We start from the raw sequence: 16,788 nt of genomic DNA, 5'->3' as shown, positions 1-16,788 counted from the left end.
CTGGCCCTCGGAGTCTCCCACTCGGCTTTGGCGCGGAACCTTTCCCCCTCGTGGACGCGACCATTGGCCCCGCGCTCGGAGGGGGTACGGACCAACCTTACGGTCATGGCTTCTCCGAGTGAAGCTTTTGACTAAGTCTCAGGAAAGCGTTAGCTACAGAATTCTATATTCAAATGAAACCCATCAAACAACGCTGTGGAAGACTGGTTTTGCCTAAAAGAAAGAGCAGACCTGAACTTGACTCCTCCTACGCCCTGTGAGGGCTGCAAGGTGGTTCCTTCCGAGGCGCGGACTCCGCCTCCACGAGCGCCGCCATTTTGTTTGGCTGGAGGGGAGCGAGCGGCGCTTTGGGGGAGGGGTCGCGTAGGCGCCTCACCTGACCCTGCAGCCGCGCGGTTGCTGCTCCGGGGCAAGTCTTCCAGGCCAGGGGCCCGGAATCATGTACATAAAGCAGGTAAGGCCTTCGTGTCCTTCCACCCCGTCATGGGCCGGTAGGGACCCCTCCTTGAGGCGGGAGTGTTGCGGCGCCACCCGCAGCCTTTCCCTTCTCCCCACAGGCTGGACCAGGGCTGGGGGGGGACTGTGGGGGAGGAGGGGGCCCCAGACCCCGCGAGTGCCCCGGCTGCGGGGTCGCGGAGAATTGGGGTGCTCCTCTGCAGCCTGGGCCTCCCCGCTGGCGCGGGTCTGGGAGAGGCAGGATCTCCGAGAGGTGTGGAAGGGCGGGCGGGCGGGCCGCTGGGTGGGACTGGGCCTTCCCGGGCGGCCCGGGAGCTGGCTGGGGCATCGCGCCGGGGCGGCCGCGGGCGGTAAGGGCTGTGTGGTCCTGCATGGGTGGCCTCGCACGGGTCATGTGCGTGGAATGTGTGGAAACGTGGCCTCCGGCTCGGGGGCGGCCCGGGGGGCACAGGCTGAGGCGTCAGCTGTCACTGCGGGGGGCCGTTCCTCTCCCGGATTAACCCGCGAAGTGAGCGGGACCCTCCTGCTTGCAGGATGCGGAGCGCCGCCTCCCTCGGTTGTTTACTTCTGTCAAAATGGTCTTCCCGCGCGGGAGTCCACCACGAAGATGAGCCCAGGCACACGGCCTTGGAGACGGTTTTCTGTTGGATCTGTCGGGCTCTGAGCACTCCTTTGGAACGTGGGCTCTTTCTGGCTGGCCGGTGACTGAAAGCAGCACTCGGTGGTCTTGGAGTCAGGAGAGCTGGGGCCGGTCGGCCTGCTGGATAGACTTGCTATTGTACTGCAGCGTTTAGTGTTCCAGTTAGGCTCACACAGTGTTCTTGATTTTGAAAGATCCTTAACAGGTTGACAACTATAACTCCTAAAAAAAATAAAACCCAGCAGCATTGCACTGGCAAAGATTACCGATGAAAAGACTGTTTTTTTTTTTTTTTTTTAGCAGATTTTTAATCACTTTCCAAAATGAATTTTTCATATATGAAATTGCAGGTTTTCTATATTGCATTAAATGAGAAACAAGAAAGAAATTCAAGAGAAAAACGTTAATGTATTGTTTTTGGGGGAGTGAGTTCTCAAAAATGTTTTTTATTTGCAAGGTGATTATCCAGGGTTTTCGAAGTTACAGAGATCAAACAATTGTAGATCCCTTCAGTTCAAAACATAATGTGATTGGTAAGTGTTCTTGGTTTACTCGGTCATATTTATAGTCTATAGAGATAACGTAAATTCTGTCGATTTGTATATTGGCTTAAGGAGACAGGAATTGTCTTTGAATGTTAAGTAAAGTTATGTATATTTTTCTGCGTGAAATAACTTTTCTGTCTTATTGCACTGATGAATTGCTTATTTTTATAAACTTAAAATGTTTGGATAAGACACTCATAAGTTACCCATTTTTTATCTGGGTAGCCTTGTATGTATGTGTAAGAGTGTTTTAAAGCATTTGCGCTCTTCTGTTCTTGTTATATATCTTAAACTGCTGACTGTTGCCTTATTTCAGAGACAAGACAGTTTTTATTCACAAAGTAGATCCCAGGATTCCCGCCCCCCCCACCCTCCAATTCAGTGTCTCTAAGGACAGACCATGTAGCTAGATTGGAAGAGCATAAACTTTAGAGCATAACAGAATGGGGTTCCAATCCCAGTTGTAGGGGGGTGGGGGGTTGGGGGAGGGATAGCATTAGGAGAAATACCTAATAGAGATGTCGAGTTGATGGGTGCAGCACACCAACGTGGCACATGTATACACCTATGTAACAAACCTGCATGTTGTGCACATGTACCCTAGTATAATAATAATTAAAAAAAAAAAATCCGAGTTTCATGTTCTTTTTGAGACTTGGAGACGTTTCAGTTTTCTCGTTTGTAAACCTGTCTCATAGGGCTGTTGGGAAGATTAAATGAGAAACCTTGTGTAAGTGTGAGGATAAAGGGCTGATGGTGATTGCCATTAACAATATGTAGTCATTATAGATGGCTCAGGTTGTAGTGTGCATTTTGCTGATACAGCTAACAAAGATGTTTTCTGACATTCTGCTGAGTATTTTACAGGATAGATGAAAGGAGTGCTTCTGGACACCAGAAAAACAGACTGCTATTGACGCAGTTTTGCTGTACAGAGTCCAGACTAAGGGGTATATTAGTTTGCTAAGGCAGCCATAACAAAATACCATAGACTGGTGGCTTAAACAAGATACTTTTTTTTCTCACAGTCTGGAGGTCAGACATCCATGATCAGGATACTTTTTTTTTTTTTTTTTTTTTTTTTTGAGGCGGAGTCTCGCTCTGTCGCCCGGACTGGAGTGCAGTGGCCGGATCTCAGCTCACTGCAAGCTCCGCCTCCCGGGTTCACGCCATTCTCCTGCCTCAGCCTCCCGAGTAGCTGGGACTACAGGCGCCCGCCACTTCGCCCGGCTAGTTTTTGTGTTTTTTTTTTAGTAGAGATGGGGTTTCACCGTGTTAGCCAGGATGGTCTCGATCTCCTGACCTCGTGATCCGCCCGTCTCGGCCTCCCAAAGTGCTGGGATTACAGGCTTGAGCCACCGCGCCCGGCCATGATCAGGATACCTGCATGGTTAGGTTCTGGTGAGGCGCTCTTCCTGGCTTGCAGACAACTGCTCTCTTGCTGTGTGCTCACATGGCCCCATCCTCATGTCCTCATTTAACCATAATCATCTTCCAGGGCCCCCCATGTCCAAATACTATCACATTTGGGTTTAAGGTGTCAGTTGTTTCAGGGGAGCACAATTCAGTCTGTGGCACGCAGGTGAGATTCATATTACTAATGTTTCCAGAAGACCCTTAGAGAATCATACTTTATTTTGTATAAAATTATAAAATTGAAGTCAGGTTTTTTTGCCCTCGATTTATCAATAGCAGCCTTGTAGTTGGAAATAAAGAAGACATACTTTTTTTCCCGCTTGTGCTCTATCTACTGAAGTCATTTAATTGAATTGACATGCCATAGGGTGGCTTAATTGTACTGGGGTTTTGCTTACATACAAGTACTTTCTGATTTTTTTCATCAGTCAGAAATTCTTTAGAAATGTAGAAAAATAAGAATTACTAGATTTCTATTTTCTTTAACTTGCACCTTAAAATAAGTACCTTAATATTTCATTTGTGTGATTTTATAAATCATCTGTAAAATAACTTATTAGCTAGAATGATTACATTATATCTATAAGGTCCATCAAATACCATTGTTTTAGCTATTATCAGTTAGCTGTTTTACTACTGTGATTGCAGCATTAGATTTATTAACAGTCACTGTTACAAAGGAAGATGGTTTTGTTTAAAACGAATGAACCCAAGATAACTACTGATTAAACATGTTTTAAAACCAGGCACGTTAGTAATGTAAGAAAGACCAAAAGTAGTTATGTACTGAGATTTGCCTTAAAAATATCTGGTGAAAGCATACCACTTTGATTGATGAATGATGTTGACTATTAAAAAATATCTTTTGTACTGATGTTGGGTATATGCATCAAACATGTATCTTTTTAGGGATTTTTCCCCCTAACCTTTTAACAAAAGAAATACATGTTAGTTATAGAACGTTATGGAAAAGCTAAAAGGAAGAAAATTAAGATAAACTATAATCCTTTTACCCAGAGGTAACCATTCTTTGTTTTTTACTGCAAACCATGATTCTTCAGAGATAACTATTCTTAATAATAACAGTCTATACTTGTGGTTAGTCCTGGTTTCCTAGAAAACAGCACAGACAGGCTTAGCTGCTAAGGCTTTAATGGGAGGTGCAGTTTGAGGGCGAGAATGAAGAGAAAAGCTGGTCACAGAGTTCTAAAGAAGACACAGGTGGTTTGCAGTCATGTTGAATAACTTACAGACTTTGTGGACCTACCATGCCTGAGAAAGGTCAGATGATAGAGGAATGGATTTGGATTCGGACAAGGATTTGTTTGCTGGCACCTGTCTTTCATTGGTCAAAGTTTTCTACGTCTGGCAGTAATGCTTCCAAACTTTTGGATTGTGGTGCCCTGGGAACTAACACCCGGAAGTAGTCAGGGAGTTATAGCCTCTTTTCCATCTTCACAATTCGGGAGTACCTGAATGTACTCCCAAGGTAGCTTGAATCCACCAAAGGTATTAGTAGACTGAGCCTCTCCATTGATTGGCAGCCAAGGCCTGGGTTGAGAAAGATGAATCTGGGGCCACATATCAACTGTGTTTACCTCAATTTGTTTTTAGTCTTTGTATACATCTGTAAGTAAGCCTTTTTAAATAAAAATGGGTTCATCATATAATTTATTGGTAATTGTTATTCTCCTTCAGGATAAATCTTGAAATATCTTTCTTTATTAAATATTCAGCATCCTTTAAAATTGCTATGTAGTGTTCCACTCTATAGGTAGGAGTAATTTTTACAAAGAAATTCTTAAAATTTCAGTTATTTATAGATGGATTATGGTTTGAAATATTTATTCATTTAATGATAAATTGTCATCTTAAACTTTTATTTAGAAATAGTTTCAAATTTACAGAAAAATTGCCCCAATAAGAACTGTACAGAGACTACTCATAAATCCTTTACCTAGATTCACCTATTGTTAACATTTTCCCCACTTGCTATATCATTTCCACTCTCTACACACTTTTTTCCTTAGAGTAAGTTATTTATACCGCAGTCCTTTATCTCTGACTTTAATGTGTACTTTCTAAGGGGAGGGATAGTCTCTTTCATAATCAAAGTGCAATTTACAACTTAAGTAAATTTAATACATAGTAAAAATCTGTCCATTTTCCAGTTATGTTGACCTAGAAATGTTCTTGATAGCATTTTCCCCCCTCCAGTACAGGATCTAATTTAGGAGCAGGTGTTGCTTAGTTGTCATGCTTCTTTAGTCTCCTTTAATCTGGATCATTTCCACAGCTTTTGTCTTTTATAACATTGTTATTTTTGAGACTTAAGACATAAGTGATGTTGTGTCCCTTTCAGGATATCACATCTGGAGGCACATGAGGTCTGACTCTTATTAATATTACTTTTGATCACCCAGTCAATGTCTAATGTTTCCACTGTGTAGGTATTATTTTTCCCTTGCAACTAATAAGTAATATAGGCAGATGCTTTTGGACCATGTAAATCTTGTGCTCCTTTTCAAACTTTGTGCCTACATTTAGCATCTGTTGATGACCCTTGTCTTTATTCTGATGGTCACAAAATGATTTTTCATTTCCAGATCTCCTTTCACATTTACAACTTGGCATTTGGTAATTTTCCTCCTTCCTTACCTACTTATCTTTTTATTATTGGTATGGATGCATGGATTATTCCCCCCACCAATGATTTATAATTTATTTAGTCATTTTGGTGCTCAGATTACCCTTAGATTTAGCTACTGAAAGCCCCCTTCAAGCTGGCTCCTACGTCTTGTCATATGCGTTTTTTTAAAAAGTATGTCCTTTCTGGCATGACATGATCTTTTTGGGATTTACTTTGCATTAAAGATGGTAACTATGTGGTTAATTTGCTCAGAATATTTCTGGCTCAAGATTGAGAAGACTGACATAGTTATTTATGAGTCTTAACACTGAAAATTTCACTAAACAAATATACTTGCTTAAAATCAAAAGGATTTGATATCCTTTTAAATATTGAATTGCTTATATTTGAATTTTGTTAGTCAAAAAGTACCTTAAAATTATTTATACTTTTGTGGTTCTGTGAGACTACACATGATAATATAGGGTTGATTGTAAACATGAGAACACTGTCAGGATTTTAAATGATTGTTTTAGAATGTTAGCAATAGATGACTCTTTCATATGTTAAACATATATATAGTTAAAATAGAATTATATATCCGTTGTAATATGATAAATTATAAGAGCCAGGTAGTATATTTAGCTACTCCTATTCATTGTAAACTATTGGGTAAGAGGAAAAGGATCAACTGTGAAATATCTTTAAAGAAAAAACTGTTAGAAGTCTGTACAAAATTGAATTCATTTGGTGATTATAGTTGTTTTATTGGTTTATTTTATTCACGGTTGTTTAATTTCAGATGTTAAGATGTATTAGAAAATTGGATTTTAAAAATTTTGAGTATTTTTAAAAAGGTAAACAGTTTTAAGTTTATTGGTTTTTATGTGAAATAACTTGTACTTTTTGAAATTTTCCAGTGGGCAGAAATGGATCTGGAAAAAGTAACTTTTTTTATGGTAGGTATTGTTTTTTGAATTGTAAATATATTAAGACCTGGGTATCTTAGGGTAGTTTATTAAAATCATTAATTTTCTGAGGTTATGTATGCATGAAACCCAAGAAATACTTTATATGGGATTGCAGCTTAGTGTAGAGGGTTTAGAGTGTACAGATCTGAATTCTGCTTTATACCCAGTGACTGATTAGCTGTGTGAGACTGGGCAAAACATGTAGCCTCTCAAATTGTTCTTTTCACTTTAAAAATGGAGATGTTTGGATGTTTGCCCTGTCTACCTTGGATGGTTTGTAAGAATGGAATGCAATAGTATGTATGAAAATGCTTTTTAAACTTGAATGTAATATATAAATGTTATAAATGCGTATTTTAAATGTATGTAAATGCAGTAGAATAGTTGATAGTATTGTTTTGGAAAATGGTTCATCTTTCTTATTTCACCTTTTTAAAAACGTTTTCTAAACCAGTCATCTTTGTAAAGAATGAAGAGGTATAAAAAACTTGAAACTGAACAGACTGTTGTCAGTTTAAAGATAGTAAATAGAGCTTCGAAAATTCTCTCTAAAGATAAATTGCATTTAAGTATAAATAGCAATGCCTCTGTTAACAAATCCTTTGAGGAGAAAAACATTTTAACAAAATTAGACTGTCAAGGAGTAGGTTGAAAAATATGAACTTTTTAGTTGGGTAATGCTTGAGGGAAAGGAGCATTTAGTGGACTGGCTTAGTAAGAGTAAAGGTTCTGTCCCTTCTGTGCACACGAATCTGAAAGGCACACTCTAGCCTGTATATCCTGTTGTGGTTGTAATTTGGCAATGATGAGAGAGTGGACTGAAGTGGAAGTATTTGAGAATCTTCAGGGTTGAGGGCAGTGTGAAGTCTCCTCACCCCGACCTGTGTCCACAGCACACACATTAATGCTTATGCTCGTACTTGCTGATGGGGGCACCCCCCTCCCCCGCATACACACAATGCCAGAGGTCTCTTGGGTGGACTGGGACAAGAACAGCTGAGTAAAAGAGTTCCACTTCCTAGGCAGGGTGGTCCAGTTAGGTACTCTATATGGAAGTAGGAATGGCCCCTTCTTACAGAGCTCAGTATAGTATAAGAAGTGTAGTAGAAGTTGGGCATCTCAAACATTTCCTTGTATTTCCTTAGTTTTATTTCTTTTGGTAAAGTATCCACTTAAGCATATTCTCATACATTGTTTTGTTAAAAAAGATTTTAACTCATATCATTTATGTCTAGTGGGGAAAAAAGCACATACAGTGTTAATCTAATCTGGTCAGTGTGCACTTTGAGCCAGAAGTATACCTTAGTTTTGCTTGTCTGTTTTCATGTATCTCAGTGCTTTCTCTTTATTTTCTTTCTTTAAATGTTTCAATGAAAACTCAGTATTTTTCTTATATCACTTCCTACCTGATCAGTCTTATGTGCAGGCATGTTTTCTGCGTTTCCTTTTGTCTATATGAAACAGATAATTTATTTGCATTGTCTGTTACCAGACACACTATATTCTGTTGAGGTGTGGGAAGTTGTGAATAAGTTATAAACACTTTTTTAGGGTATACTAATAGTTGTTTTTGTATTTCCAGCAATTCAGTTTGTTCTCAGCGATGAGTTTAGTCATCTTCGTCCGGAACAGCGGTTGGCTTTATTGCATGTGAGTGAGACTGCTTTAAGACATTATTGATATTAAATGTATTTTAAAAATAAATTTTCCATGCTGGTTAAAAAAGCATTTGTTCAAGTTTCAGATTCTTTGTGAACCAGACACAATCTATCTCATAAGCGTGTTACTCTGCTGTGAAATTTATCTTAACATGTTAATGCCAGATAAAAGCCCAATTTTTATACAGTGGTTAGGAGAAAATTACAGGATTTGCCTATAGATATGTCCTCCATATAAATTTCTTAAAGGAGACGTGATATATCTCCTAAGTGTTTTATTCTGCTATGAAATTTAGCCTAACATGTTAATGCCAGATAAAGGCCTAATTTTTATACGATGTTCAGGAGAAAATTATAGGATTTACCTACAGGTGGGTATGTCTTCCATATAAATTTCTTTAAGGATGTGATCTGCAAAGCCTTAGAAGCAGGTTTGCTGAGGAGAAAGAGGAGTTTGAGATTGGAGATTAGGAACTTTAAGATGCAGAACCAAAAATTGGGAGCATAGAGAAACAACCATTGCAAACTAAACAACATACAAGTTGTTTGTTGTTTTAGCCATATTTGTACTTAGATAGTAAACATCATTTTCCAGTATGAAAAACAGTAGAGATATTCTGCAACTTACAGTGGGGTTATGTCCTGATAAACCCATCATAAACTGAAAATACCGTAAGTCAAAAATGGACATTAACCTACAGTTGAGCAAAATGATCTAATACAAAGTCTGTTTTATAATAAAGTGTTGAATCTCTCGTATAATTTATTGAATACTGTGCTGAAAGTAAAAAAAAAAAAAAAGTGATTTTATGGGTACTCAAATTATGGTTTCTACTGATGGTAAATTGCTTTCACACCATTGTTAAGTTGAACCATCATAAGTTGGGGACCACCTGTTTATTTACAGTAATGTGAGTTAGAATATTTTATTAAATGGGTCCTTTTGTAATTCATAAGCACGATGATTGGGTTTTCGTGTTCATGTGAGTCATGCCTCCCTCAAACCTTGTTAGGATGTTTGAGGAAAAAATATGAGTAATGGACTAAAGTAATTTTAGGATAGAAAATCGTGAAAGACTACAAAAAAATGATATAATTAATCCTTCTGGTTTGAATATTGCTTATTGAAGACTAGAAAATGAAATTCCTCAATATATCTTAACAGTGTTTCTCACACATAGGAAGTTGTTTCGTTTATCTCTTGTCTGTCTTTTCCCCTTGTTTAGTTTGAATTTGTAGCCCAGTAATCAGAATTGATTTTCCATAGAAAACTTTTTAGGTTTTTCAGATTGGCATTAAAATAATAACCTGTTTGGTACAATTCTTCATTGTATTTACAACATAGTAACAGTTTCTATAATCTGGAAGGTATCTGGACTTGGTACCATAGTTTTTGTGTCACAGGTTGGTTTAAATGTGACACGTTAAATGTATTTCTATAATAGATTTAAAACTGTAGAATGTCTCAAATTTTTTTAAAAAACAGACTTTTGGTAATTATCCCATGATTTATTAGGATTTCTTTGCAGCATTAAAATGAGACTGTAAGAGAAAAGGCTCATGGTGTGCTAGGTATTAGCAAATAGGTAGGATTAAATGGCCCCAGTCTTGCAGTCATGTGGTCTGTAGAATCAAATTTAAGGATATCTAACTTTGACATGTCTTGCATAGTTCTTATTTTTTATTTAGAATCAAAACTATTTGGTTGAGAATTTTTGTTATCCTAATCTGACATCTCTGATGTTTTGGCAAGAGGAATATATACTGTCTCTCTCGGGATATCCCCAAAGTTTGTATCCCTCTTGCCAAAACAGCAGAGACATTAGTGTGTGTGTATATATATGAGTCTAGTAGAAATTTTTCTCCATTGAATCGGACTTGTTATGCCCTAGACGTTAAGAATCCTTTAAAGGGTATGAATATACTACTTAAGTGGCAAATTTCTCACTTTTTTCATTTTTAGGAAGGTACTGGTCCTCGTGTTATTTCTGCTTTTGTGGAGATTATTTTTGATAATTCAGACAACCGGTTACCAGTAAGTAACTTTTTTTTTTTTAAAGTAATGTTGAGAATTTAATTGGAGTAGCTAATCTTCTTCATACTTTGAAACTTTTTAAGCTTTTATAATTTGTTATAATTACAGTTTATATACTGATTTTATCTTAAAATTACAGTGAATACTCTGTTAACAAATGGGAATGTACAAGTTGTTGTGAAAAGTGTCTTGGTTAAGAGTATTGAGTATTCGTAGTATTATCTTTAGTGAGATAATTGAAATTTTAAAATAAATAGTTACGGTCAAGGACTTTAAAATGGCCTTATTTAAAAAGTTTTCTCCTTCACTATTAAACTTTGGGCTTTTACATTTTTTCTTAGATTGATAAAGAGGAAGTTTCACTTCGAAGAGTTATTGGTGCCAAAAAGGATCAGTATTTCTTAGACAAGAAGATGGTCACGTAAGCATTTTTCTTTTTAAAAAAAAAAAAATGAATATGTACTTAAATAGAGATGGAGTGTTGCTATGTTGGCCAGGTTGGTATCGAACTCTTGGCCTCAAATGATCCACCTTGGCCTCCTAAAGTGCTGGGATTATAGACATGAGCCACCACGCCCAGCCAGCATTTTTCTTTCTTCTTTTTCCTAATATGGAGTCTCACTCTGTTGCCCAGGCTGGAGTGCAGTGGTGCAATCTCGGCTCGCAGCAACCTCCCCCTCCTGGGTTCAATCTATTCTCCTGCCTCAGCCTCCTGAGTAGCTAGGATTGCAGGCACACACCACCACACCTGGCTAATTATTGTATTCTTAGTAGAGATGGGGTTTCACCATGTTGGCAGGCTGGTCTTGAACTCTTGACCTTGTGATCTGCCTGCCTTGGCCTCCCAAAGGTGCTGGGATTATAGGCATGAGCCACTGCCCAGCCGCATTTTTCTTTATGATTTCCTTACAAAAGAGTAAAAGTATTATTTTACCTGCTTCATACATGGGGAATATTTGCTTCATCTTTGACAAATCAATATAGAGGATAAACGTTAAGAATCAGAAAGTTCTGAGGATGATACAGATGGTTTAATTACTGATCTGCCCTCCCTAATGCTATCAACCCAGGGCCTAGTCTACTCATTGCTTAGTGGTGCTTTAAAATTACCTGAAAGTAATTTCATTGTTTGTCAACAGGAAAAATGATGTGATGAACCTCCTTGAAAGCGCTGGTTTTTCTCGAAGCAATCCTTATTATATTGTTAAACAAGGAAAGGTAAAACAATTGTATGTCCTTTTTTAATAGAATTTGTTTTCTGAGTAATTCTTGAGTGATGAATTTGGTTTATTGATTCGAGTGGTTAAGCTGAAGCAAAAATGGCCATATCTTTTACATGGCCATAAAGTACCAAATAGGTCTGTCCATTGCATGTTGAGATGGAAGTATTTTAGCATATTAAGTGGATCTTGTTTTCTTAGTGACTGGTTTTACTTACTGAGGTGAAAGTATGGGAAGACATTATTGGCTTATGAAAGTTGAATTAAGAATATTGTAGGAATTCTATAAAAATCACATTTGAAAAACTTTCTAAAATTAGTGTTTTGTGTTACCCAGTTATTTATCACAATTAAAATACTGAAAAGCTAACATTACCAGAAATCTGCTATTTTGCTACATGTTATTTTCCCTAATAGGGATTGTGTTTTTTTTACATTTTTTCAGCAACCAAACTACATACTTTTTTAGCTGATTGTTCTGCTATCTTCTCATATACTTTCACTTTTTTTGGACTAGGGAAAATTCTGAGAATATTCACTTATTTTATACTGTAGGCTTTTTTTTTTTTTGGTATGTATTGGAAAGTTAGCATTCAGAAGAAGTGATTAGGAAGAATATGGAGTTTCAGTTTTAGAAAATGTGGTACTGGAAGAACAAGTTTTTTTTCCCGATTTTACTATTTGTGGGAGAGGCATTTTTTTAAATGGAGGCTGATTTGAAAGAGCACTTTTCTGAGATCCCTCTGCTCTCAGTGTAGGCCCTTTTACTTCATTTCAGTTTCTGCCCCTGTGCCGTCCTTGATTGCCTCATCTAAAAGCATTGCCTTCTCCCCAACCCTATGTGCTTTATTTCCTTAATCTGTTTTGTTTTTCTTCGTAACACTTATACTGTTAATACTTATTTTCTGTCTTTTTCCACTAGAATGTAAGCTCCGTGAGGGCGGGACCTTTTCTGCTTTGTTTGCTCTTTTCCACTGCCCAGCAGTGGCAAATATGTTGTAGCCATTTGATAAATAATTTTTAAGTGAGTAAATTGCTTGAACGAATATGTATAATTGGAGCACACAATAATGAGGATCTGAAGGATGATTCTTTGATATAGATACTTTTGATAGACCGTATTTTCTTAGAGATAATTTCAATTTTTTAATGCAGTGGTATCATTTTTGATGTTTAGGGATACTTGTTATATATTAAGTTGCATGGCACTTAAGTTGTACCATTCTCTCTGTATTTAAAGCATATCATTTTGTCATATCGTTAGCCTTCTGTATCTGTGGGTTCCACATCTGCAAATTCAACCAACCATGGATCAAAAATATTTAAAATAAAAATTTTAAAACAGTTCAATAAATAATACAAATTTAAAACTACGGTATAACTGTTTACATAGCATTTATATTGTGTTATAATTTAGAGATTAAAGTGTACGGAAGGATGTGCATAGGTTTTATGCAAATACTATGCCATTTTATATAAGGGACTTGAGCATTCTTGGATTTTGGTATCTGCAGGGGGTCCTAGAACCAATTCCCCATGGAAAGTGGGGGAGAATTGTACTTTTAGTATATTATTATAGCTTAAAAAAAAAGTGTAGTCAGTGATAGTTTCCCCTTACAAAATACTTTGTTTTTTGAGAATGGAGCTCATCTTTTTTTTTTTTTTTTTTTTTGAGACGGAGTCTTGCTCTGTCGCCCGGGCTGGAGTGCAGTGGCCGGATCTCAGCTCACTGCAAGCTCCGCCTCCCGGGTTTTACGCCATTCTCCTGCCTCAGCTTCCCGAGTAGCTGGCGCCTGCCACCTCGCCCGGGTAGTTTTTTGTATTTTTAGTAGAGACGGGGTTTCACCGTGTTAGCCAGGATGGTCTCGATCTCCTGACCTCGTGATCCGCCCGTCTCGGCCTCCCAAAGTGCTGGGATTACAGGCTTGAGCCACCGCGCCCGGCCTCATCTTTTATACCTTATCATATTGACTAAGAAAAAGATAGTGGTGTGAAATAACTCCTTCACTTGTTAGCCCTATTTCATAAAGGAGAATTATGAACGTAACAGTTGTATTTGGATTTTATTTGGTAAATTTCATTTAAGTAAAGGAGACATAGATATGTAGGCATATGTGCTATACAAATGACATTAGGCAAATCATAATCTATTTAAAACTTGGCATGTCCCAAATTCAAAAGTCTGAAATACAAAATGCTCCACAGTCTGAAACTTTTTGAATGTGGATGTAACATTCTAAGGAAATGCTTGTTGGAACATTTTGGATTTCAAATTTTTGGGTGTGGGTTGCTCAGCTGGTAAGTATAAGTGCAAATATTCCAAAACCCAAAAAAATCTACAATCTGTAACACTTGTGGTTTGTAACGCTTTTGCATAAGGGATACCCAGCCTTCATGTGTGTTAAAAACCTTTCAACGTGGAGTTCTTGTTCTTAAACGGAGGCTACAGCTATATAATGGTTATGTTTCTAAAAATTTTAGATCAACCAGATGGCAACAGCACCAGATTCTCAGAGATTAAAGCTATTAAGAGAAGTAGCTGGTACTAGAGTGTATGATGAACGAAAGGAAGAAAGCATCTCCTTAATGAAAGAAACAGGTAAAATAAAGGTGTTTCTGCCTTTTTTTGTTGTTGTTGCAAATTACTGTTTTTGTGACAGAGTAGCTCCATGATAGGAATATTTAATCTGTCTCCCAGGTTCAAGTGATTCTTCTGCCTCAGGCTCCCCAAGTAGCTGGGATTACAGGTGCCCACCACCACACCCCGTTAATATTTGTATTTTTAGTAGAGACAGGGTTTCACCGTGTTGTCCAGGCTGATCTTGAACTCCTGACTTCAGGTGATCCACCTGCCTTGGCCTCTCAAAGTGCTGGGATTACTTGTATGAGCCACCGCGCCCAGCCGGCACACTGACTTTTTAAAAGGAAGCTTAAACTGAGGCCCTTACTACATGTTATAAAAGAACCAGTGTCACCATGTGTAAATTTGTTCTCTGTTGCTTTTCATAATGAAGGATCTTAACCCATTTATGCCTAGCATTCCATTATTAGAATCCTAAGCTTGTGGGTGTTACCTATATCTACTGCCCAAGGTCATCGCCAGGGTCTGATTTTTCACAGAAAAAAATTTGCAACCTCCAGCATAAATGGGTTGCTATTTTAGTATTTTAAATTTGGTTGCCACATTACATCAAAGAAATAATGCTACAGTTCTTAAGAATAATTTAATTCAAGATATATTGAAGAAGTGATATTACATAAAAATTTTATTCAATTCTTCCATCTATCTCATTTCTTTTAAGAGGGCAAACGGGAAAAAATCAATGAGTTGTTAAAATACATTGAAGAGAGATTACATACTTTAGAGGAAGAAAAGGAAGAACTAGCTCAGTATCAGAAGTGGGATAAAATGAGACGAGCCCTGGAATATACCATTTACAATCAGGAACTTAACGAGACTCGTGCTAAACTTGATGAGGTAAAATATTTACCTTTGACACTGAAAATCAGATTAATTTTGTTTTTATGAATTTGTTAAACTCAAGCCGTAATTACACTTTTCATTGATTTTAAATAGAAACTTAACCTCTCAATGAATTTATTAGTCAGCAAGTTTTTTCTTTTAGTTTAAGGAGAATAGCCACGTGGTCGTTGCTATATAGGATTATCTGAACTATAATCAGATGGTGTTATTAGGCAGATGAGATGAGAGGAAAACCATTTTGAACGTTTCTTGTAGTTTTAGAATGTATTTTGTAATTAGTGTTGTTGACATTTTATACAAAAATTTAGGTAGTGCTTCAGTTTTCTAGTTAAAAATCATTTTTAAAGTTTTTGTAAAAATTTGGTTACTTTTGGTTTATTTTCATATAACATTTTTATTAGATGTTATGAAATATTTAGTAAATACAAAAATGAGTTAGATGTAACTTGTTTTTTTTCTTAGCTTTCTGCTAAGCGAGAGACTAGTGGAGAAAAATCCAGACAATTAAGAGATGCTCAACAGGATGCAAGAGATAAAATGGAGGTAAGATTCTAAACAAAGTTCGTGTAAACTTAACTTTTTTCTTTTGAGACAGGGTCTTGTTCTGTCATCCAGGCTGGAGTGCATGGTGCCATCATGACTCATTGTAGCCTTGACTTCCCAGACTCAGGCGATCCTCTTGCCTCAGCTTCTCAAATAGCTGGGAGCACAGGTGTGTACCACCACACCTGTCTAGTTTTTAAATGTATTGTAGAGACAAGGTCTTTCCATGTTGCCCAGGCTGGTCACGAACTCCTGGGCTCAAGTGATCCTTCTGCCTCAGCCTCCTGAAGTTTTTTTTTTTTTTTTAAAGACAGGGTCTCACTCCATTGCACAGGCTGGAGTGCAGTGGCGAGATCACAGCTCACTGCAGCCTTGATCTCCCAAGCCCAAGTGATCCTCCCATTTCAGCCTCTTAATTTTTTTATTTTTTGAAGAGATGGAATCTCACTATGTTGTCTAGACTGGTTTTAAACTCCTGGGCTCAAGGATTCCTCCCATCTGGGCCTCCCAAAGTGCTTAAATTACACGCATGAACAACCATGAACAACCATGTCCAGCCATCGTATAGTTTTTGACCATAGTAAACCCTTTTGTACCAGAATTACGGAATGATCACCACAAGGGGGAGTTAGAGGAATTGAATATTGAAGAGTAGTACTAAATGTTAAGTGAAAGAGAATTAATGGTGTCACAATTCTGCTGTTGTACTTCTAATTGCCTGACTTATTTTCTTTTTAATACTTTTGAATAGGATATTGAACGCCAAGTTAGAGAATTGAAAACAAAAATTTCAGCTATGAAAGAAGAAAAAGAACAGCTTAGTGCTGAAAGACAAGAACAAATTAAGCAGAGGACTAAGTTGGAGCTTAAAGCCAAGGATTTACAAGATGAACTAGCAGGCAATAGTGAACAAAGGGTAAGTTAAAATGCTAAAAATGAAAGACATGAATGTTCAGGTGAGTAGGAACTGCAGAAGACAGTCCTTTCTGTGACTGGTATATGCTGGAATTTTTGTTTAAGCTTTACTATGTTAACATAATTTGTACTCAAGTAACAACTTAGTACTGTCCCTTTGTTTCTTACATTAAAAAAAAATTTCATGTTACAGGTGGGTTTTCTCATTAAGTTTTTTTCATGAGAAAACATGCTGGACCTAAATTATGCTAAAATTTTACAGCAATTTGCATTTTT

At 37.7% G+C, this 16,788-nt stretch overlaps 1 protein-coding gene and 1 non-coding gene across 2 annotated transcripts in view; both read left to right on the top strand.

Moving 5' to 3' along the window:
- The first annotated feature begins 298 nt into the window (after positions 1-298).
- Positions 299-16,788, top strand: part of SMC3 (structural maintenance of chromosomes 3) — a 37,096-nt gene continuing 20,606 nt past the window's right edge. The window contains exons 1-11 of the mRNA XM_033183101.1: positions 299-454; positions 1,554-1,629; positions 6,607-6,645; positions 8,240-8,307; positions 10,279-10,350; positions 10,692-10,771; positions 11,490-11,568; positions 14,052-14,169; positions 14,873-15,048; positions 15,517-15,597; positions 16,349-16,513. Of these exons, the coding sequence (XP_033038992.1) occupies positions 440-454; positions 1,554-1,629; positions 6,607-6,645; positions 8,240-8,307; positions 10,279-10,350; positions 10,692-10,771; positions 11,490-11,568; positions 14,052-14,169; positions 14,873-15,048; positions 15,517-15,597; positions 16,349-16,513 (969 nt within the window). The 5' untranslated portion in view covers positions 299-439. The remainder of the gene's footprint in view (positions 455-1,553; positions 1,630-6,606; positions 6,646-8,239; positions 8,308-10,278; positions 10,351-10,691; positions 10,772-11,489; positions 11,569-14,051; positions 14,170-14,872; positions 15,049-15,516; positions 15,598-16,348; positions 16,514-16,788) is intronic.
- On the top strand, positions 9,253-9,352 carry LOC117069978. The gene has a single exon (XR_004431745.1). It is a non-coding gene; the product is annotated as a small nucleolar RNA U13 (small nucleolar RNA).

Source organism: Trachypithecus francoisi, unplaced genomic scaffold, assembly GCF_009764315.1.
Source record: "Trachypithecus francoisi isolate TF-2019V2 unplaced genomic scaffold, Tfra_2.0 Contig01579, whole genome shotgun sequence".
NCBI lineage: Eukaryota > Metazoa > Chordata > Mammalia > Primates > Cercopithecidae > Trachypithecus > Trachypithecus francoisi.
Note: the sequence above shows the minus strand (reverse complement) of the source record. Positions and strands in the feature narration are given on the sequence as shown.